At 42.6% G+C, this 24797-nt stretch overlaps 1 protein-coding gene across 4 annotated transcripts; it reads left to right on the top strand.

Annotated features, from left to right (window-relative positions):
* Positions 1-153: 153 nt before the first annotated feature.
* On the top strand, positions 154-22840 carry bs (serum response factor blistered). Of its 4 annotated transcripts, none has more exons than XR_012998457.1 (5): positions 157-813; positions 6639-6890; positions 17140-17245; positions 19538-19769; positions 20275-20423. XR_012998457.1 is itself a non-coding variant. In XM_031994105.2 (5 exons), the coding sequence occupies exons 1-5, from the start codon at positions 337-339 to the stop codon at positions 20493-20495; spliced, it is 1161 nt and encodes a 386-aa protein (XP_031849965.2). In that variant the 5' UTR covers positions 157-336; the 3' UTR covers positions 20496-22840. The 4 variants fall into 4 exon arrangements, 3 of the variants coding, with proteins under 3 accessions (XP_076223251.1, XP_031849965.2, XP_076223252.1); XM_031994105.2 differs by having other exon boundaries at positions 19538-19642; positions 20275-22840; XM_076367137.1 differs by having other exon boundaries at positions 19538-19642; positions 20231-20427.
* Positions 22841-24797: the final 1957 nt, after the last annotated feature.

Below are 24797 nucleotides of genomic sequence, written 5' to 3'. Positions count from 1 at the left end.
AACCTTCGTGACCCGCTGAATTTTTTCGTAAAAGAATTTTCCAAAATCTTCCTGCGCGAAGGGCTATCCCGTATGGTGGGACTACTTTTTTACCGCGTGCTCGATTGCTGGTGGGGGTAGAAGCTGCGCAGGAACGCACGGAGGCACCGCGTTAGCACGTAGGTCAAGTTACGATACACAGCGCGCATTCAGTTCGCGGGGAGCGCTCGTGCAGTGCGCGTTGTTGTCCCGTGTTCCTCTAGATGGTTGATCACGTGGGAAACATTGCGCCGACTTTTCGCGATTCCGTGGCGAAGAAGGGCCGAGGGAAAGGGAATAAATGTGTGCGAGTCCGTAATGGACAACCCTAGCGGCGGAAGAGATAGTCGGTACGCAAGTCTTGGGTACAGCATGGGGATGATAGGCAGCGACGCTGGCTCGGAAATGTACGGCCGACCGTCCACCTCCCAGCTTACAACTTCTCAAATAAGCCGCGGTGGCGCCACCATGATGGCCGCGGCGGCTGCTGCAGGCGCACCGAACGCCGGCGTGGGACCTGTACAGAGGGGTATCAAGAGGACCACTGCGGACGTCTGTTACGATGACAGTAACGCACGGCAGGCGCTTTCGCAACAGCAGGGTATGTCGATGTCCGGGGACTGTGTCCCCGACAATCTGGAGGAGTCGTTCACCAGTTTGGGCCAGCCGAAAAAGTCACCCCCGTCAAACGGCAAGAAAACCAAAGGACGGGTTAAGATTAAAATGGAGTACATCGACAATAAGCTACGGAGGTATACCACCTTCTCCAAAAGGAAAACCGGAATCATGAAGAAGGTTTGTATCGGGCAAACCTGTCGACCTATTTCCATGTAAAACAAGCCAGAGAGTGGTGTCGAGGTTTGGTAACGATGATCGATCCTTGTGATCGATTTTTTCTTTTGTGTGTCCATCGAGAGTGTCTCTTCTTCTTCGCGCAGCCCTCCGGTGCTATTGCAGTGCGTTCAATTTCACCATAGAATCGAAAAGCCGGTTTCCAAATATGGTATATATATATATGTGTATATATATATACACGTTGGGTTGGTGCGCATGAATGTTACTCAGATTTTTATTATCACGGTCAAATTTTCGTTGCGCGTCACCCTTTTAAACGTCGTGTAGTTACAAGAAATATAAATGTCGGTGGTGACTTGTTGCTCCTCCAACGTATCGGATCGGAGTGGAGTATTTTACGGACACGAGATTTTCGAGATGTTGTTTCCGCGGATTATTCGTGTCAAAGAAATTCCCCGTGTGTTTGAAGTGGAGACCAAACGGGGGATGTAATAATATTTCAATACGAGACTATGTGTTACCGTTTTAACGAGATCGGTTTCCAAGTGATTTCTTTTCGTTTTGAATGCATCACCGCGGCGGCTGTCATTTTATTTCGGTGTAAATTCATGCAAACTGTAAGGCATGCATAACCACCGAATGGTAACCGTTATCCTTCGCGTTTTGCCTGTTCTTCCTTATCCAATCATTGTCCTGATTCTTTCCCATTGTTGTTAAAGCTTATTTTCATCGGAAATGATGATTCTACTATTTTCTGTAGCTTAATAACAATTATTAAGACACAATTATTATTTACGGAAAAACACAGATGTTTAAATAATTCAGATTATATTTTATAGTAATAAGCTAACAACGAGTGGTAAATTAAGTCTCCACTTATCTTTGAAATGTTTTCATCAAAGTAACTCTAATATCACTTAATTTCTGTTTTATTAATTTTTAAATAGCTTTCGGATTTATGCAAACATGTATTCAGTCGATACTGAAAATCGATCTTAACAGCTTGGTATTGTGAAAGATACTAACAGGGTTGTTATCAGTTAAGTGAAATGTGATTACTGAAAGTTTATTGATTTACACTTGCAATACCGCAATAAGTAGTCAGGAATGCACAATATCCGTAGTATTTAAAAATCTTGAAGTTCAGAAACATCATGCTTCCTAAGACGTACACCAGAGGGCCAATAACTTAAACCCCTATTCAATGACTATTATGCTCCTTACTAATTACGTGGAGGTTCATTTATTTATTTATACTTATTTGCGTGATAATGTAAAAATTATTATTTAAATATAATACTTTTAATGGATAAAATAAATCTGAAAGGTCAACGTATCAGCTTTTAGGGTACAAAAAAAAGGTTGCTCGTCAGCAGCAAGTACTGCAGCTAAAAAAAATCAGAAGACACAAACCAATTAGATATAAACGTCAATATTTATTCAACGTAAAATTGTCATTTCACAGTTATAATTACAAAAATTTTAATTTTTTAATGACGTCATCAGAATGCTTTTAAATCATTCTTTTCCCATAATTCTTTATTATAGGTTCATTGTAAGAGCAGCTAATGGTTAAATATTGTTTAGCGAATACTCAATCGAGCGAATTAGAAAGAACGAAGAGTTTTGCATTGAGAAGACAGAACGTAATTATTTGAAAGTAATTAGGAAAGCACTGCGTATCAATCTAATGGAAGGAAAGGGACGCGCGGCGTCGCCGCGTGGCTGGGGATTGCGCGCCAATGACTTCAACCGGCGCGCAATTTATGAGTGACAACTGCGCCCTCGTAGGCCACTAATTTCTCCGTGTATTTTGGATCTGAATAAACCGAGGGGAATCGAGTCATACGCTGGAGATCGCGATCAGCTTGTAATATAAATATTGATCATTATTAGATAATTCTTACCGATTTAATTCCCGAGGGCATGGAGTCCCTACGTTCGAAACCCTAGAAAATAATGGGAAATTTTTCAGCTACAGTAAACTCTAATTAACAAGCACCTAATTAAAATTAAATATCACTGATCGTGACCATTAAAACTCCGTTCAGGACAGCATAATATTGTTCATTATAATCAAAATACATCTGAAGCTTTTCATGTACTTCTTCACCTACAATCTTGAACATTTTATTCAGGATTTGATGATGTCGTTAGTTACAATCAAGAATGCACTTAAAAACTTGATATTCTGGAATATAGTTGCCAAGAGGATACTTAAAGCTAGTCGTAATGTGGACCGCTGCCGTCAAGACTTGCTCTAGAGTTCAGTTGTTCATTATACGTGTCAGAAGATAAAGGTTTGTATGATTAGAGTTTTCGAGAATCCAGGGCTGGATATTATCAATTATAGGGAAATATTTAAATCGACGAGAACGTGAAACTTCAGGCACGATAATTCTCATCCTAGTCACCAAAAGTTCGTCTATGTTGTGTCGTTAATTGTATTCATTGAAATCCAGTCAACACGAATAATATAATAAGCTACAATCCTTAAGATTTTATCTAGAGTTAGTAAAGAATCATTTCCTTTGTTTATCGCGAATATTTTATAAATTAGTAGTTTCGAGGGTTGTATAGTGTATGCGATTGTACTCGCTGCTGAAAGAGTAAATTTAGTCATCCGACAATTTGTATCAACGAACGTTCAAAACGGGCGATCGAATTTCACGAACGAAGATGAAGTTCCATTTAGGATTCCCATAATTTCACATAAACAATTTTATGTAAATAAATTTCACCGTGATTACAATTCTATGTACAACTATTATTAACTTGTAGCAGTATTTTGGGACGCGGCCATATTGTAGTTATTAGAGGAAACCTTAAAAATGGCGTAAAAGAATCATCTTTACGCGCTATTTAAAATTATTCTACGATTGTCCTCATTTTGATTATATCAAATTAAAGCGATTCTGTGTTTCGTGTTTAAATGATTTTTGTAACTTGTTTTATATTCTTTTTAAATGGAAAAGTATTATTCACTTTGCCGGCGCACGAAAAATGATACAGGAAAAAACGTGGAAATAAGTTTTTAACAGACCTTACACTTTAAAACGCGATTTGATCGCATTACAAATCTCTACTTGATCCAGAGAATGTCGCAGCTAAATCCGTAGAAGAACCTAAAGCAAATTGCATCTTTCATACGAATTTAGAAAACCAAAGATAGATTGTTCCCCTTTTCTGAAGACGGGCCTGCTATAATTAGCCATGTTTTGACACGAAACTGACATAATTGCTTTACAACGGTATTAGAAAAAGGAACGCTGTTGTTAAACGCAAAATACGTATTCCATTCCATAAACGATACAACGAAAAGAAATATTTAACTCGCGTTACTGTGTCAAAAGAATTATTCAGCTGCGAAAACGTATGCAGATTATCAAACTACAATTAAAGTTTGGTAAAATAAAATGAATACAACTTTAAATTACTCGTTAAACGTTAGTTTCATAGTTTTGGGAAATATATTCGTCAATAACTTTCAAATTCAAGTTCTCCTAATAAATTCATTTATATTATTCCGATTCAAGAGCTACGAATTTCGCACTAACGAGTCGAACAACTTAGACTCTAATTAATTGTACACTGTATTTTTATATGAATGACGGATTTCCCATGCAAGGAGAATAAATTCCAATTTTCCATCCTCATGGAGCAGTTAAACAAACGTTGATAATTGCACTGCAATTAATGGTATGATCTCGTGAGTATAAATGCAAACAGAGTTTTTCCAGCGCGCACTTCGAATTAATTATTTATCAAAATGGCGCGTTAATGGCTGCGCAGGCGGCAAGGATTTGCATAAATGTGCTCTATAAAGACCGGAATAAATCAAGTGTCTCTGATACACGTCAAACGGTTAGAGGACTACCTAGTAATACTTTCGTTCTTCAAGGATCTAAGTTTAAACTCGCGCTTCAAGATAGAGATTCTCGCGAAGAAAATTATTTAGGTGAGCGACTGGGAAACTTTCAGTAATAGCCGTACTTAAACTTCATTTAACGTTCCGCGAGTATGAAATTTCATTTCGATTTATATCGTTTCACGCTCAGGTTAAACGTTTTTATTACAATATTTTGTGATCGTTCGTTGATCCGTCATTGGGAAATTTACGTTTTCCTATAATTTTACGCTGCTTTCAGTGTACTATAATTTTGATTTCGTTGTGTGTTTGTAACCTTTTTAGATCTTCTTTTTCCACGTTCACATTAGAGTTTCTAAGGATGTAATTAACGATATTAAATAATTTCAGTGATAATTTGTTTATTGCAATGAACATACAAGTATTTTATCTATATGAAAATTCTTATTTTTAACGTTAAAAGAGAATTATAACGAACCGAAAATGGTTAATTTAGGATTAGACCATGTTTAATTAACTCTTTGAGAGTTCACGCAAGACTTGTTTACAAGGTGCTTGCCTTCTGGGCTTTTGTATATTTATGTGATCCACTTCGCATGAACCTCCTTGTATCATTAGTCTTTGTCTAAATTTGTCTGCGCCATCCCGTTATAGTACATATCAAATTTCAAGGTTCCTTTTGTTCCACCACTTTCAAGATACATTTTTCTGCAATTTCTCTTCTCCAAAGATACAGTTCAGTTTTTCTATTTGTTACTCCCTTCGATTCTTTTTTTATTCTACGTTTCAGTCTGCTTTAGGTAAACTATTGTTAAATTAATTTGGCAATAATAAATTGTAATCCATTTATAAAAGAAAGCTTGAGTTTACTATTTTTGAAACAATTATATATTCGATATTTAGGCTCTGCAGTTCCTAAACAAATGCAAAAATCAGTGGGATTTACGAAAGTTAGCAGTCAAGATTTTGTACAGTAAAGTTACACCTACGAATTGTTGGATATTTCCACGGAAACTTATGAACACGTAACATCTGAAATTATTACTTTGAAATGTTTGAAAAATGTCGTGTATTGCAAACAAGCAGTTTTCGAGAAAGAGGTTAAAACAGTTGTAACATTTTTATTGTGTACAGTCATAAGTATAGACAAGAACCTGCTGCAACTCTGCCATTCTTATGGTATGCATACACCTACACAATTGACATTTAAGGAGACAGTAAACTGTGCAAGGTGCATCACTGGAAGACAGATTTGCACTAAGTATCTATTGTCTGAGATGGTAATATTACTTAGATTCTATAATCCATTACTTCATAATATTTAATAACATTATTTACATTATTTTCGGTACTTTAAAATATCCTAAGTAGCGCTAATAATAACTTCATCATGATTCCTTGTCACGTGCGCCTATAATGTTACAATCTTTAGCTGTACATGACATTATAAGAATTAAAATTAACTACAGTGCCCATTTCTACGTTACGAAGCATTGGATAATAGAATACCGAATAAAACAATCAAAAATTCATCCAACAAATGACAGACTTAACTTGATCCTAAGAAACAACCGGATGTTAGATCTTTAACTATACACGATTCTGCACAATGAAGTCAGTATCAAAACCTCATTAAATTTCTATTAAAAAACAAGTACTTAACGGAAGCCAAAAATTTCCCATTGAATATTACCACCAGCCAAGAACATCCATCTTTTGCATTTTGCGCTTACAAAAAGGATATTCCATCAAACGTTCTTTGACGTAACATTTCATTCGACATGCCCTCAAAGCGTTTCCCAACAAGAAACGCAATCCTCCTAAGAAAAGTAAACAGACACACTATATCATCGATTCATTCCATTCCCGGTATAAACTGCAACAACCATTTCCCTCGGCGCGATACGTCAACCCGCAACAGCAACACTCCTAACTAATCGCGATCGTTTGATTGCAGGCGTACGAGCTGTCGACGCTAACAGGTACGCAGGTGATGCTGCTGGTGGCGAGCGAGACCGGGCACGTGTACACGTTCGCGACACGGAAGCTGCAGCCGATGATAACGAGCGAGGCCGGCAAAGCTTTGATCCAGACCTGCTTGAACAGCCCGGACCCGCCGACCTCCGGCTCATCCGGCGATCAGAGGATGTCCGCGACCGGGTTCGAGGAGACCGAACTGACCTACAACATAGCCGACGACGAGCAGAAAGTAAGGCAACTGGTGTATGGCTCGCCGCACGGTGGCTCGCTGCACGGCGGGTATCCTGGTGGCGGACCGACCGGAGGGCCTCCCGGCCATCCGCAACCCCCGCCGCCGCCACCGCCGCCGGGTTCGCAGCACGCGCCACCCTCGCACGCGCAGCACGCGCACCTGATCGCGCATGCACACGCGGGCTCCTCGAGCTCGCACCTGGTACCATGCTCCAGCCCGGGTCCCATGCTGGCCGGCGGTCCCTATCAGCAATCCTGCCCCTCGCCTCTACCGCCCCATCACGCTGCCTACCATCCACATATGTCGCACTCGCATCCCCAACGGTAGTACTACCCCACTCGAACGAGCACTCGCTTGTCCTCCGCTCCACTCTACGTGTCCGACGGTTCGCCCGAGACGCCCGGCACCGCTTGCTGGCTACCCTGTCGCTTCCCGTGATCGGGATCCGATCGGACGCGTCGCGACCATTCGCGGAGCCGATACACCTGATCAATGAGATCGTTGGCCGGAACGCAAACGCAATGCCGTCGCCGGTTGCTACCGCGATTGCAGACGATTCCACGTGTGCCTTTTGCGGACAGTTTAGCACTTAACACGTTCGCTGTCGTGCCGCTTCGGGGAGATTTTTGTACTTTTGTATGATACAATGTAGATTTTCTAGAGATCGCATAGAGGAGCGAGGCGCTTGTATACACAAGTGGATATCTTTGCTGCTACCGAAATGTTCTATAGAAATCTCGGGGAGCTGCTCGCGCGAACGTAGAACGTTACTCGTCGGTAGCAGCGGAAGCGTTGGATCGTCGAATGGGCACGGGTTTCCGGAGGAACGCTTAGCAAACCGAGTCGTCTGCTTATTTCAACAGTATTGAACTTCGATTCGATCGGTGTTATTCGATCCTATCGAAGAATCCGGTTGCTCGACATTGCCGATGAGCAAACGAGAAATCGCTTCGCGACTTTCGGTTCGCGGTTCCCCCCAATCCCGTTTCCGGTTCGCATCGTATTCGATCGTATAATTCCGTCCAAGCGAGGCGCGGTTCCGAAACGCGCGTCGCGTTTGTCAACGGTGCTAGGCTGGTTCTATCAGAGTTTCGAACGATGAATTAAAATTCTCGGATGCGACGATAATTGAGAACGCGCGGCCGTGCGTCGTCCCGCGGACGTAAACCCGTGACCGGTTGAATAAAGAACGTAGCGGGACGAACGAAGTTCCGGGGCGACATCCGACTTTCTTTTCCGGACGTCGGATATATCGAAATTCTCGGTGAGGCGCATCGCATCCGGTGCCGGATAAAAATACGGTTATTTCGTTCGCGCGCGCCGTCCGGAAGGCGATTTACGAAGCCGCGGGGGTAACGTTAGCCAACGCTCCCGGGATTAGTATGCCGGCCCACGGCGCGCTTTAACGTTTAATTCGACGCGTTCGTGAAACTAAATTAGGCAAGTCCTTTTCCAGCGAACGTGTTTAATCGCCGCGAACGTTTATTGAAATTCGTTCGATGTTCCCGGTCATATTTCGCGCGGGATCGTCCGATTCGCACTCGGAAACCGAGCAGGAGGTGAACTCGTTCTAAAACTCGATTATACAGCGCCCGATCTGTTTGCCGAGACGTTCGATGCGCCGGGGATCGCGTTCGATTTAAGCTTGAAATTGAATAATTCGTAGCTGATGAAGGGGTCAACGTTCCCCCCGGGCTCTCGGGAAAAACGAGATCGTCGCCGGTCGTGTTTCTTGATACACCGCTCCGTCGGGATTCACGAGAGTTTCTCGTTTCCAGGCCGGCCTATCTGTCCGCCTCGAATTAATCCATTAAGCGAATTCGTAATTAGTTACGGTAACGTCTGCGACGGATCGCGTTATTAAACGATACGTCCGCCTGCGACGGGCTCGTTGAAAAAGAGTCCGGAGCAATTAACTTTTCTTTGGACGGCAGTTACGCGCGAAGGGTCCGCGGACACCTGTCATCATTAGGATGGAGTCGGACGGTACTTAACATAGCAGGTTTCGGTACTTAATGCACGGGAAAAGTCATTCGTGTCCGGCAATGCGTATCGCGGGCCAAGTATTATAGGCCGAGGCTACGGCGATCAGGATTGGTCGATGATTCCCGGGGAATCGGTCGCGATCGCGAAGCGGCGCGTCGGCAACCGGCCCCGCGAAGGTGTTTTTAATGAAAACTGATCAGAGCGCGAGGAAAACGCACGGTGCTCCGTTTTACAACGTATAAATCTAGTCCAATCGACGCGTACTCTAAATGTATACGAGGATTCGCATCTACGGCGCCGATTCTGACCGGTAGGCTCGTGGAAGATGATCGATGGATTCTTTTTTGGCCGATGCACCTACTTACATCCGTTGCACTTAACGCGATCCACGGACGTGTTGTCGCCGTGGATCGTCAACCGGCCTGATATATACGCGCGTATATCAAAGACAAAACTATTCGCTGTGCACATGGTAATTCCGAAGAATTCAACAGGTTCCACTGCCTTTTGCGGAAGCAGATGTAGCCGACCTTTTTTCTTCCTCGTTTTCGTTCGTTATTGGAAGCTCAGAGTTTCTGGAATGCGTTAACGAGCATTAATGGGTGCAATTACCGTGGTGTTTAACCGGGAAAATGTTCGTCGAAATTAAGAAGAAAAGTCTTTTTGTTAATTCGTGCCGGAACGACAGCGAAACGATGGTCTGAGAACGATCGATCGATCAATTCCGAGGGGAGCGACGGGTGAGGTTTGAGGATAATGGCTGGATCTATACGTTCATCGAAGTCCAAAGACTTTTTCTACGATATTGTAGGAGCGTCGGCGACATGTTCGTTCGAGTCGCGGATTCATTACGGTGTAAGACGTGTCACGAGACACGCGATAGTTTTCTACCGATTAAACGAGAACGGCGAATGGGGCAGTGCGTGAACGTAGCTTAGGGTAGTAACTCATGTGATGAATTGCTCGAGGAGGCCGCGTATTTTATATTCGTCCGTGTGTTCTTCCCAGTTGTCTTGTTTACTCGGGACGTATTTATGATAATTTACGGCGATGGAATCACTCTTATTTATTTAAACATCTTGTATATATATATATTCTAAATTAATTGATCGATACTTGGGAACGGTGGCTAAGAGGAACGGAGGCGAACTAAATCGGATACACGTGATATTTCATTAAAAGCTCATTAGCATTTCAGAAACACGGACAAATTTCACCGTATAATGAATTAATTTCAGTGTTGGCGGTGAATTCTCGATTTATTTTTTTACACGTTGAACAATTAAAATTAAGCATACCGAATGGCAAACAGCATGACTCATAGATTTCATTGAAAATGATTCGAATTGGAGACTTGCCATTTAAGTAGAATCTCATTAGAATAACGAATAATTAAACCAGTAAACGTATCTTCATCATTTGTAAGTTTTTAGCAATCTCTTCAATGAAGACACAATGATCTTGAAGAGTAAAATGATTCACAGACTTCGGTACAAGATAATCCTACCCATTTACACGAGCCACGCGTCACACAAAATAATTAAATCATCATTTAACGAGATACTATTACCGTTAAAATCCTATGAATTCTCTTTTTATCGACGAATCAATTATCTTTTTCATCGAATCTACATTTAACTTGTACACGTCACGAATGCATAAGGAAACTGAGATTAAAAGTAATGACGAGACGTTAATGCAGTAAATGTCAATGAGAAACAGCGTAATTGCTCATTTTACATTAAAAGAAATTCAATACAATTCTCTCTTAGAAACTCAATGCAACTCTTCAACGAATTATCCTTTCAAACATCCTCGGACAAGTATGCGAATCATTGTCATAAAAAAAAACGACCAACAAGAATTGAAGATTTTACTCTAACCCGTGGTGATTCTCCGATAAAAATAGATTTCCCGTTAAAAATTTCGCTGTTTGGTTCGCCTCGATTCCCCGCCCATCCCGGGATTCTACTCTATTAATTAACAACGATCGTACCTGGCTCGTGGGATTCGCCGGCCCGGAATTCAACGGAAAATTCGAATCGTCATCGCCGTGCACATTTTCCCTCTTCTTTTCCCCTGTTGCCAGTGATCCTTTCCTCGCGCGGGGCATCCTTCTTTTCCCTTAATACTCATGTGGTCCGGGTCGAGGCGCGTTCCGCCTTTCCCCGGCGAACAAAGAAAAAGCAAGAAAAAAAAAAGCAGATAAACCGCCAACGAAGAAACGAGAAATCGTAGTACGTGGGTGCGAGTCCGAGCCAGTAAACCCGGCGGTGCACGCTTGGCATTGTTGCGCATTGAATATACATATGCAATATACATACATATATACATACATACATACATACATACACATATACGCACGTAGGCGCGTATACGCGTGCCCTATACGCGAATAGGTGCGTATATTGTTGTGTTGTGCATCGTACATTGTTCCGTAATGTGTTTGTACTGAAAGTGGCATGTGTAGTATTTGTTTGTTTGTTTTTTTTCTTTACGTAGATTAAGTAGCTAGTATTTAAAATACCTTTTTTAATTTAATTCCCGGTCCACCGTCCCCCTCTCGCCACCCCCCCGATCCCTCAAAGTAGAAAGAGAACTCGGAACCTCTTCACATTATGCATGCTTACGTCTGTGTGTGCGTATGTCTGTGTGTACATGTGTCGTGTGTTGTCTTTTTTTTATATATATATATATATATTTTTTTTTATACCGTATAATTATTGCAAACGACAACGAGACGAGATCGAAGAGGTATATATATAGAGTATATATACGTATACACGTAGGTAGATAAATAAATAGATAGATGTTATTCGGAAACGAAAAAAGAAGAAAAGCAAAGAAAGAATGGGGAAGCTAAGAGCAGAGGCTCCACGTGTGAGCGTGAGGGCAAAGGGAGGACGTCGAATCCTTCGGTCGCATGACCACGAAAACTGTAAGAATGTTTATTTTTCTCCCGTCGACGCACAAAGTACAAATAATATATATATACATAAATATAAATATTAACGAGGAAAAAAAAAGAGATCAACGATCCCGAGGAGAGAACGGTAATCAACGTTTATGTACGGCTGGCGCGTCTAAGTATGTATCACATGTGTATATAGTGTACTGTAAAATACTGTGATAATATTTATATTACACGTACGTATATATATTATCGTTCTTAATGATACGGTTCCAACGATTGTGCTCCGTCGCCGACGCTCGAGGCGCGAGACTTTCTTATTCTTTTTCTTCTTGAACGCTTTAGCCGCATATATCGCATGAACGTTGGCGCCGTTTTGGTAGCGAACGGCGGATAGTTCGCGGGGACAGGTAGGTATGCGAAGCCCACCTGTTGTGTGCAGCGAAAAGATGCCGTTTCACATTTCGAATTCGCGAATTTCTTTGTATCTTCGATTCGACGCGTCTGTTGCCTTCAGAAAGGGTTGTAAAATCGAACCTTGACGAACGTGTTTAGGCAACGCCGACGTTAGTTGAAGCTAAAGCTGGCGAGAAGACCGGGCTCGCTTGACCAAGATATTAACGGCTGGTTGATTAAAGAAATAATAATTCAGAAGTATATGTTTGAGAATTTATCGCGTTATTCGTAAAACCGCTTCGCCGTTGCGTGTGAGAAGGATAAGATCGAGATTGGATCCGCGTGTGATGCGTCGGAGCTGCCGCTTTTTCAAAGACCGCTCACCCCGCCGGAGGGTGAGACGTTTCGACCTAGGATTTTGTGCTTGTAATTCGCCTGGAGATTCCACGGAAGAAATATATCACTCTTAAACGGTGCGAGATACATTTTTTGGTAGCGAACGACGGAAGAGCTAGCGCGTTAAGAGGTAAATCAGACGGAACGATCGAAACAGCGACACCAGTCGCTGCGGGAATCACTCCGTTCGTTGGTGAGATACCAATCAACGATGTTCCGCCTCGCCATTCATATTTTCAGCGTGAATCCGCAAGGTAGGTTCAGCTTTCTCGATCAAAACGCACCGAATCTCGAAACATCGATTCTCTCCTTCAGTGCACGCTAAAACTTCAGTCTTCTTCGCTCTAACAATCTAACCTCCGGAACTGCTTTTCAAAGTGCGAACCTCGAATATAACCACTTGGCTAGAAATAAAATCTTCTCCGTTACAACCCCTTTCGAAGGGCGAGTATCCCGGCCGAACGTGACATCGAAAGAAGCTTCTATACTCCCACATGGAAACCTCGAAACGTCTAACACCGTACAATCAATTCTCCATCAATAACGAAGGACAAGACAGCATCAGCATCCCCTAACAACGATAGCTGCATCCAAACTCTGCTCGCGCTGGACGCTTCGGTAGCTCCCCGATCGTTCCGAGTTCCTCGACGTAAGGGGGTGGGAGCGTCTCGCGGGGGTTCGAAGCGTCCGATTTACGATCTAACGACTTAACGATTATGACGCGTGTTCCGCGAGGAAGTCACCCCAGCGCAGGCGGACCGCGGCACGCGAGGAGGTCCGACGGAGACGGCCGGCGCGCGGCCGCGTCGAGAAGCCTGGCCGGGGCGAAAGAGAGAAGGGCGGCAACAGGTGGGGAGGCGGACGGGAGATGGAAGGGAAAGAGAAAGATGGCGGGGGGTGGGAGTGAAAGGGAGAAGGACGACAGAGGGAACCCCGGGAGGGAGTGAGAGAAAGAGACGGGGGGAAGGCAATGGAAGGTGGAAGCAGAATACCATATACGGTCACCTTTGTCAAAGCCTGGTTGTCGCCATATACAGGCAATGTTCGCGATGGCAGATACTTATATAGAGTCCAACTTAAGAATCAGGAATGTCGGTTTTTGTCGCGCCTTCTATACACACCCGGTGGTAATGGGGGGTACAAATGCGACTCGGAAGTGATTGTCGACAACGCCTGCCGACCGCCCGGACAAACGGCCGCTTTCGCAGCCCTCCATGCTTTCGGGAATGCCTCGCGGACCGGCCGCCCGGTCATCTTGGCTAACGTCCATCGCATCGGCCCCGAGCTTGCGCCGCGGGGACCGTTCGAGCTTCCCGGCGGTTTCCCCCCTTTCTTCGTCTTCGCTCCTCCCCCTCCTTCCCCACCCCCGGCACACAGCGCGAAACGCTTTGTTCTGATACGGGGAGATCGACTTTGGAATTTAAGGGAAACGACGTCGTGGAAGGGTACGCTTTCGTCGCGGCGAACGCCGGGTGAAATCGAGGATTTAGGGCTTTGAACCTTTGAACCCTCGAGTAGTTGGTACGTACATTGCATATATTGCAGTTTAGACGTTAGATTCGAGTAAAACTGTGGACTTCATGGAAGTTGGCAGATACAAATGACGGAGAATTCGGTTTATTGGGAAACTTTGCTAAGTCTTTCTTTGCACCCTCGATCAAGCGTCGTAGAGGTCTACGATCAAGGACTTTAATTCTTCGGAGTAAATTCCTTCAAGGATCAACGCTACTAACGCGATATATTGTGAAACCACTGACAAATTAGAACCTTCTAATTCGCATGATCGTTCATGGAACAATATTGATCGAACCATAACGGATTCCCGAATCCTTCCTCAGTCACTGCTCGCGGTCATCCCGCGCGATCGCGGTCAGGGAACAACGAGAGATCCAGTCCGAACTGTTTGGTCGATGACCGATAGCCTAACAGTACTTTCGATCCGAGTCATCCGATATTCCGATAAAATCGGGCGACCGCCGAATCCGTGGCTGCCGTAAACCGCAATAAAAGGTAGCGTCGCGTTCAGTGATCCCCGCTCGTGTCCTGGTGCGGCGTGATCGCGTCCTCGCCGGTGATCCATCAGCGGACGAGCGGTTCCTAATCTCCCGGCAGCGGCCGGTCGCCGGCGACGCGATTTGCTTTCTCCTCGCGATGCAAACGCGTGATCGGCGCTCGCGACATGTGTACGCGTCCTAACGAGGGAGTCGAAATGCATGTATAACGCGCGGAGGCCACAGCGGTTCGCCGCGGACGGAAAGAAAGGAAGGAAATAAAAAACCGGGGAAAGAGAAGAAAAGGAAAAATTGTTCCGGCGTGCGCGAACGAGCGAGCGCGAGCGCGAGCGCGCGCGGCAATGGCGGCAGGGGAAAGAAAGTCACCCGGGGAAACATAGAGTCCTGCGTAAATTTGTGAGAATCTCCCGTGGAAGCGCGGTACGAGTTCAGGCCGCCGCGGATGACCATATATGGTGCGCGAACAAGCTCGCGCATCTCTCCCTGCTAGGTAGGTAGGTAGGTAAGTTGGTTCGTTGGTTGTTTCGTTGCTTGCTTAGTTGGTTTCCTAGACTCACGGCTGATTGATTGGTTAGTTGGCTGTTTGATTGGCTCGCCGATATTATTACCGAGGCGTTATCTACGATTTACAGGCCACGCACCACGTGATGCGGTTCTCTCTTCTGTCTTGTTTTCCTGCCCGTGACTCGTTAAGGGTCTGGAATTTACGGTCCCGTACAGGTGTACGTTATTGTGTATCACTTATGACGGTTCCCGCGGCTCGATTGTTGCGATTTATTCGATCCACGCTCGGCCGTGCCGCTTTTTTCCCCAGTTTTCGCGGGAACGCTCGATTTTTAGGGCAGGGGTTATTTAAACGAGGGAGAAAGTACTGGAGAGGATTCTCATGTGATACCGTTTATTTACGGTGATAACCACGGCAGATCGATTATTGAAATTTTCAATTGAAACGATAAGTATATTCTTTGTAAGGGAAGGATGCTTAGTTTCTTTGCGGCGAATAAAATTTCGTTGGAGATGTTTTATAGTTACTCGCATTTGTATTTGACATTTGATTTGGGAAGAAGGTAGTCGACGGACTTTTATTGGAATTGTGTTATATGGTATATAAGTTACTGTACAGTATTTATTACAGCATTAACAGTTACTTCTTTTGTGAATTTAGATTTATGATAAGCAACGTACTTAATAGAACAATAAATGATATTCGATACACTTGTACCCAATTGTTGTTTATTCACATGTCAGCCGTTTATGAGCAGTAAAAGTTGTCCAACGGAATACGATACTATTTACAGCGTTGTTGTATGTTAGTTTCAACCGTATGAAGTACTTTGTAATTTGAACATAATACTATATAGTATTTAAATCACGAGTTAAATTGAATTGAATTGAATTGAAATTTTAGCGTACAAGAGAATGCCAGATGCCTTTGGAATTTAGTCGACAAGGATTCGATATTACACAGAATGTCGAGGTTTTCAATGGATTCCTCTTTACCGTGAACCTCAATTTTTACTTAATACAGAAGATCTAACCGTCTAACCTCTTGTACAAGATGAACGAGCGTTACTTTCTAGAAATGTTCGTATATGGAAAAAGTAGCTGTCATTATCGTGAACATGATCGCCGGATTCAAAAAATTGCCGAGAATGGTTGATCACGAAAGCAATAACGAGGTAGAAACCTTGTAACGATGATTCATATATTTTGTATAGATGTGACACGTTCACCGGTTATCTAATATATGCAAACGAAATTAAGATCTGATTCATTCATACGACACATAGGGGATTCGATTAGGCGCTTGCATATCGTAACGCGTCACGCGTGTCGGTGCGTGTGCGTGCGAGCGTACGTAGTCAACAATTTAGAAAGTTAATGGGGTAAAAATCTCATGAATCTCACGAAAGAATTCATCGTGGTTTTTGTTCGACGAACCTTCGTGTACATAGTTAAGCTTCTAATAATTACGTGGGTTCTTAGAATGAACGCGTAAATGGAAGTTACTTTCAAATCGCAGATATGGAAATCCTCTTGTACTTTGTGCGTCAATTATGCAACGAAAAAAATAATAATAAATTATTTCATTCCATACGTTGAATGCGTATTTATACGGGGATTCTGACGAGTACCAATTTATTTCGATTATTCTCTTCGCTCCATTAATGCGAAAAGAATGTAAATAGGAAAGATGTTACTCGATCTTTTCCCTCTTTTCTTAATTTTTTCTTCATTCTACTGTGAATTTTGTATTGTTCAAAGCACATCTCATTTCATCTCTTTTCTATTGTTCCGTGACAACGTAGGTATTTTTATTTTTATAACATTTTATTATTTTATAGATGGAAATGTTGAAGATTTGCATTGAAATGGCATAAGCAATGGTAATTTAGATCGAATTTATTGACCGGTCTTTTCTTATTAACAATTTAGCAAGTTTCGAAATTTGAAATACGTTTCTGGAAAATTATGTAGATTTTCTATTTTATACTGTAATTTCCACTTTTTTTTATTAATGAATTGCGTTTTTTTACTGTTTCAGGAAGACGGTACTTCACCCAGGTCGGACGTTTGCGCCAATGAAAGCGACGGAGACACCAGCGATGGCGATTCTCCGGTTTCAAAAGATCTCCCAAAAAACCATTCGGGTAAGTACTATGGAAGAAGAAACACTTTAAATACTTACTGCACCATTTTTTAAAAATCAATTACAATACAATAATCATAAAAGAATTTTTCGATTCCTATGCAGTCAGAATAAAGTATTGAATAACTTAGATTCGTTCTTAAAATTAGTATGTTAAAACACGAAGGAAGGTTATTTCAAGTCTATAATTTCTTTAATTGTATTGCGTGTATCGTCCACGTGTTTCTGCAATTCCTAAAGAGTTTCTATTTGTGAGAGAAGGTCAGATGAGCTTGTTGATATGATTTCGTAACATTCTACTAGCATTTACAATGTATTCGAGCAATTCGTACGAACTCCCACCGTTTCTAGTGATTTCTTTAGGGAACTTATACATTTGTTCCTCATTTTATGTGTCTCAAACTAAAAGAAACATGTCTTAAAAACATTCTTTCTATAATTATCGCTTCTGAACCTAGAAATTTGCGAATCAATTATCTTCGGGATAACTAACTTTGAAAATTTGTACATTTTGTTATCTTGTCTGTCCATTACTCGCTACTTCCACTCATTCTAAGATTCATAAACATTAACCATGGTACAGTATCTATTCTCCGCGATAGTTTGATCAAGATGAGCATATTAAAATATACTAAAAACATACCAAATGACAATCACTACCATAACATCAACTAAGTTTATCCCAAGTAGAACCAGCAAGCAGTGGACAGACAATCAGACGCTCACTGGTCCTACAAATTTTCAAGTCGAATTTCCTCCAAAACTCAACTCTCCGTAACAAAAATTCTGTTTTCCATTTTCAACTTATCTGTTTTTATACATCTCCTTGAAAAATATCAAAATTTACAAATTAAGCAAAGAATACTCCTCTGTAGCTCAAAAATACCCGTGACAATAAACGCGTAAGAATGATATACACAGTGCTATAAATTTATACCAAAACGAAAATGACAAGCGAGCGAAGCCGATTTTTCCCCGGAGCGACAGTACGAACAAGAACGTGACACCGTTTTCTTCCGTCGCACCAGAAACAGTTTCACCTCTGCGAACGAGATCCCGACCGATCCTCGCCTTCGAAGTCGCTCGTTCCGAAGACCAGCCGGAAAAGAAACGAAAGGAAAAGAAACAGAAAAACTCGCAAAAAAAGGAACAGACAAATAGACGAATAATCGCGGAAGCTTCTTAGAGTAGCAATTAGCGAATTTCCCGGTGGGCGTGCCACGCGAGTCGCGAAACCGAGACAAGACGGGACGAGACGAGACGAGACGAGACGAGACGAGCGAGCGGTAAAAGCCGGCGTGGAAAATCGTTAGAGCGTATGGTAGCCGTAGTGCCGGGGCAAACGTGTGCAATCCAATCAGTCAGGTAGGTCGGTAGACAGAGAGGCGAGCGTAGAAAACGAGAGAATGGTATCAGAGGAGTGTGGTTGAAACGTACCCGACGGTTTCGAGCACGCGAAGGAGCGAGAGGGCCCCGGCCAAGGCGTAAGAGAGGGAGAAGATAAAGGAAAGAGGACACTTAAAATGCGAAAAGTGTGCGAGCGATGACGAGGTTATCCGTGTAGGGGAGTACATAAGGAGTTGTACGGGCCGCGATGACCAAACTAAGACAACGACGCGATGCCTAACTGGGAAGTAAGATCCGGTCGAAAGCCGCGCTCCGATGCAGGTGTACACATAAATATCGATGCTAATATATGGAGTGGATGCCATCCGACTTACCGATCGCCAGCATGACGTACGGTTCTTTCTTCTTTTTTTCCTTTCTTTCTCTTTTTCTCTCTTTTTTCGCCGTTTTCGTTCTTCCCATTGTTCCTCCCCCCGCCGCCTGTCCCGGCCGGCGCGACGTCCACGCCGGAATTTTGATAACGCGCCCGCCGTATCGACCCCGACGATCTTCCAACCCCGCTCGCTCGTTTCTTGTTACCCTGTTCGGCCTCGTTTCGAGATCACCCTCTTCGCGGGATCGTTCTTTTTCCGGTTCTTCCTTCTTCGCCGTTGATTCTTCGAAACGGTCCTTGAGCCGCGACGATTTTCGAACGAGGGGATCGGCGGTCCGCCGATGGAGAACGCGAGGATCGATCGGGATAATTGATTTTTAATCGCGCGCTTTCGGTATGCCGGTTTTTAGGGTACGCGAGTTAGAAATCCGGGAGACTCGGTTGTTCGTTGCGCGTGGAATTGAGTTTTGAAGGAACACGATGTAGGATAAGAATATAAGTACACATGTGTCTGCTAATTAATATTGTATTTTGTGTCATTCTTCCATGATTCCTTTGTCGTTTTTTTTTAAGGTATAATGTATCAAATGCCACAGACAGTCATTTATTCGCCGAGTCCAGGGGTTCTGCTCGGAATCGGTCAGAACGGTCAACCGGTGCAGATTTCGCAGGAAGGAGGTGAGAGGAACGATCCCTTGAACTCCTGTTAACTTTGATCCCCGAAGTGCCAAAGAATTTTCCAAAACATCTCTCCGACAAGAGCAAACAAAAAAATATAGAAACAAGAAGAGAGACATCGCAGAATGTAAGATCGTCTTTAACGCTAGAAGTACCGAGCAGACGAGTCGACTAATTCATATTGTCCTTTACAAATTTCTGAAGTCCATTTATCGTGATCCCGTTTCATTTATAATTCAGTTAACTTGTTACCGAATCAGTTTAATTAATAATCCCTAGATGAAAGGACACTTATCGCCTAAACATTCATGAAAGAAGATATCCCAAATGGATCATGTCGATCGGTAGTTCGTTTTCACATAAAATCGTCTTTAATACTATAAATACCAAGCAGACGAGTTAACTAATTCATACTATCCTTCACAAATTTCTACGATCCATTTGTCGCGATCTCATTTCGTTTATAATTCCCCTATTACTGAATCAATTTAGTTGATAATTCGTCAAGGAACCGATACTTATCGATCTAAGCTTTAAAATTCGTACAAGAAGATACCCTAAATGGGTGATTTCGATCGGTAATTCTAGCGTTAAAAGGGAGATCAACCCCTGGATTCCGGGATTGTTCGCAGGCACGGTGACCCCGGTGAACTCTGCGCAGAACAATCAGCCGTTCATCACGATACCGTTGAACGTCGCGATGAGCGCCGCGGGTCTCTCGCTGCCCGTCACATCTAGGATGAATCTGTCGCCGTCGCCGCGATCACCGACGACGACGACGACGACCACGTCGACGACGGCGGTTGCGTCCACCTGTGACCTGCCATCGGACCTGAGCAAAGACCGTGAGTGACACCGTGCCCCGATCGTCGTCCTCGGCTAAAGAGATCTCGGCGGGGCTGCGGCGGCCCTTGCCGACGCAACCACGAATAACGGACGATTTCGACGATTTCACTTCTTTCCGATGGTAGATCCGAGTTCATCGAAGCCAGGACACCAGCCGCGTAACGCCTGTCCTCGTCGTTGGGACTGACGAGACGTTCAGGCCCGATACACGTTTATCGGTAGCGTTCTTTACTTGTCCATTGTTTTCGGTGAACGAAGATAGAGCGGCGAGATTCATAACACACACATTATAAACAATATTTCATCGAGACTTGACTGATAATGTGTATCAGGTCTTACCGTTAACGTTCAGTTCTCCATAACGCGCCACCCCATAAATTCTTTCGTGTCCTTCATTCATCTTCCGCAGTCCGGGGTCGGCAGCGGTTCTTTGGGTTGGGACCAAACATCGGGAATGATGATCGCGAACTGATTCCGGGATCGTTACGGCAACAGATCGTATCCCCTATTCTGCTGATAGATCAGTGGGAATCGTTGACATTTTTAGACGGAGTTTGTTTAAGTTTCGAATTTATATAAAGAAGGTCATTATACTAGTAATCATGGCTTGTGTTCTAGTGGAAGGTATTGCATCATGAGTTTCAAGTATCAACGCGTACACTTTCGGGGATGAACGTCGCAGCGACGACTCCGAAGTCGCGTTCGATCTTTTATAATTGTATTTTTACAAATCGATCCCCGGTATAAGGAGATAACGGAAGTTTCCCTTGTCGACGGTTTATCGAGCGAAAAGGAACGCAGAGTTCGCGTCAGGCTCTGTCGGGGCGTTTTATTTTATTGTATTTTACTCGCGGATGTCGTAAGTGTATCGAATCCGTGGCCTCGCGAGGATTGAAGGTTAATCGTACGTTTTAGACGCGTTTTATAACATGGCGGTCACAATCTCGGTCGCAGACTCTTCGTTTCGCGTCCCGTTGCGACGGTATCGAGCCGCAGACGTTTCGCTGTAACGTCGATTTTCGATGAAGCTTTTACTCTGCAAACAGCGAAATACGTTTTCGATGTTCCCCTACAGTTGGTTCGTCGCTCTTTCATCGGTACGAAATCCTTCCGCTTTTAAGGAGAGCGATCGCGTTCACCCAAGTTAATTTCGTACTACTTATAACAATCCGAGGATACACTAAAGCCGAAAGTGTCGAAGGGGACGAAGTGAATGAAACTTGTTCCGCTATTTGTTAATCGTCCATCGGATCTAATCGCGCGAAACGGCGGCATGGAGGCGCGTGCCACTCTCACGAATCATCCCCGGACACGAATACGTTAGAGATGTTCACCAACCGTACATGCCCATGAATACATTTTCATTAACGGCTGAGCCTTGTCGCCAGCACTTAGTCGATATCAGTGCAATACTAGTCGAACGTTCGGTAAACGTTCCACGGAGCGATTTTTTACACTGTCCTCGTGGCTCCGTGTCCCTCGAGATGTTCACTGCTCGTAAATTGCCGGATAAGAATCACTCGCAGGAGGAGCCGATATATTTTTAGCACTCGAACGTCGCGATGTTTTTGAACCGTGACGCGTTCGTAGGTCGGACTTGAACCCGAAAAATCGGAGGTTCGTTCCGGTCCCACGCGGAAATCGTGTATCATTCGCGATCCGTATCAGGGTGTGATTATGAAACCGATTTGTAAAATTCGTTTCTTAATTATTTAAGCATTTCTGTTTTTCCTCTTTCTCTTGTTCTCTCTTTTTCTTTTTCTTTTTTTTTTTTTAATATTTTAAGGATCTATCAGTTTTAGAGCGGCGATGACTTCTTTATCGTACATGGTGCTTTTAAAGTGAACTGTAACGGGTGTTGCATCCTCCTTTTAAACCGCAGCAGGAACGTTCGCGAGGTTCCTCGTTTTTTCTTCTTTTTCTCTTTTTAGATACGAATGCGATTAAATGTCTTCTGGTTTACTTTGAATTGTATGTTAAATATATCCTCTTTTCATTTTGTAACTCGTGTGGCATGAGAGATGATTCCTCCAGGAGTCACGGATTTCTTTTTCGCAAGAACGCTTGCATTTAATACGAGTCGCGCGGACATATCGCGGCTCGGTCCGTGCGTACACGATGTGGATGATTTCGGGATCGTTGATCGGATAATTGATCGGACCGTTGAATTGCCCGGTGATAATGTTGCCAATGTTCTAATCAGTCGTTTAAATGGATAATGTTGAACCATTAACCGTAATTAGTGGATAAGCACGCATTATTTGTCAGCCACGTTGATTTAACAGTATTTTTTAATGACACAATCTCTATTTTACACGATATGGAAATAAATCATCAGCTTGTGATAGATAATACGCGAGGAACTTGTATTTTTTCACGATTATTACCTGAGACGTATTTCACGCACGGATTCTGCTATCGATGCATGGCCAAAATACCGGTCGAACAGTGCTAAAAGGGGTTGTTTGTAAATATGTCGGGCTTTCGGAACAATAATACCACGCGAAACGAACGTTCCGTCTGTCGTTGTTATCATTTAGAAGTAGAAATTTATCAGACGGAACGGACAGTTGATTATTAATATTTCATTATCGGAAATCGATGAATTTTGTACGATATATATATAGATATATATATATATCATATATATATTTATATAAGATGAGTCTACCGTGCATCGTGTTTCGTCAAATTTTTGTAGATTCACCTTATATTTTTATAAAGTGCTGACTCGGTGATTCTCGTCATACATGGAAGAGTAACATGCGAGTGACTCTTGTATAAAACTAAAAAGAGAATGTCGAGGATGGAGTGATCTGTTTAAAAATGATTCATTTCCTAACTTATTTGCTGTCGATATTTGTTGAAAGTGCCTTCGTAGTGGGTTAAGAGTGTTCGTGAAGGAAATTCAAAAAGGGATCTCCATATCATCAGAAATTGCCGAATAAGATAACGGAACTATTCTTAAGATTTTCTACTTGGTAATAGCAGTCACAGGGTTGCATCTAGTCATAGAAATGTACGATGAGAGTAACGGTCATGTATTGAATCTTAAAACGATGGGAGAACCACATTTTTCCTTTTTTTTTTCATTTCTTTTTTTACAAAATTTGTTCACTTATCGATACGATATTTCACGAATATAAATGTTACGAGTATAAAGAATGCTAGATTCAGTATGTTTATTATTAAGGTGAGTTTTCAACAATGCTGTTAGATTTAATTCACTCATTTTAAGTACATGAAATTGTTCTCGAGTGAAACTTTATGGTATTTAAAAATAATTGTTTTTTTCTCCGTTGGAAAGGAACAGAAATTATAAGCATCGCATTAAACGCAATTTTGAATGTAAATTGAGCTTCTTTAAATTTACTCAACACCCATTACACAGTTTTTTTTTTGTATTTTAAGTAATGTTAAAAACAACTTCCAGAACAAAGTGAAGGTAACATGTTAGATAATGAGATATCGAGGTAACCGTTATTGCTGTTTCGGAAACGAACTGCAGAATTACTGAATTAAGTTCGAAATTGTAGAGTTCAAAGGGATAAAGTGAAATGTGAAATTTCTTTGGAAATGCTTTTTATAACAGCTCACACGTCACTTTCAATTATTAATGTAACTCAATTCTCACGCAAACTGTAAACTTCTTTCTTTGGATCCTTCGATTGTTATTTATATTCATGGTTTCATCGTTCGGGCGAGTGAAAATTATTGGAGGTAGGTTTCTCGAAATGTTAGTTGAGATTTTCTACGGATTTTTCCGAATCAGGAGATGTTTTTAAAATGATCATAGTTGATTGTGATACCTTTAGCCGACGGCAATTGTAAACTGAAAAAACGCGGTCTTTCTTTATTCTTCCTCTACCATGAATACTTGGCGATGTCACTTACCAAAAATCATTGATTAAATCAATTAAGGAAACGAGAAACATTTCGCACTATCTAAGCGACTCGGAGTAACGGAGATCCTTAGAAGTAGATAAGCGAATGCAATTATCTTGTATCATGCATTTATCACAGATAAGTTGGACATTGTAAATGCTTCCTGTATCATTTTCAGGTTTTCAACACCGACGTAGTCGAACAAGTTAATGCGTACATAAATCAATCGTTGTTCTGTTTTCCATGCGACGCTGATTGAAACGAAACTGCTCTAAATTAGACGATTTGTCGTAAATTCGATTTTATTCCAAGAAGAGTATACTTCATGAAAACTACAATTTTCCTCGTTAGAATGCAAGTATATAGTTGAACAGTTAAAATTCTGAAAAGAAATTATAAGTTGATTTCCCGTTAAAAAAAAGAC

The sequence above is a fragment of the Nomia melanderi genome, chromosome 4 (genome assembly GCF_051020985.1).
Source record: "Nomia melanderi isolate GNS246 chromosome 4, iyNomMela1, whole genome shotgun sequence".
NCBI classification, from domain to species: domain Eukaryota; kingdom Metazoa; phylum Arthropoda; class Insecta; order Hymenoptera; family Halictidae; genus Nomia; species Nomia melanderi.
This window is presented reverse-complemented; position numbering and strand designations above follow the sequence as displayed.

Excerpts from the sequence above, each read along its gene's own strand:
- bs (XM_031994105.2), top strand. The coding sequence starts at position 337 with ATGGACAACCCTAGCGGCGGAAGAGATAGTCGGTACGCAAGTCTTGGG. Across the intron at positions 6,891-17,139 it reads TAGCCGACGACGAGCAGAAA|GAAGACGGTACTTCACCCAG; the intron begins GTAAGGCAACTG and ends TTACTGTTTCAG. Across the intron at positions 19,643-20,274 it reads GCAGATTTCGCAGGAAGGAG|GCACGGTGACCCCGGTGAAC; the intron begins GTGAGAGGAACG and ends GATTGTTCGCAG.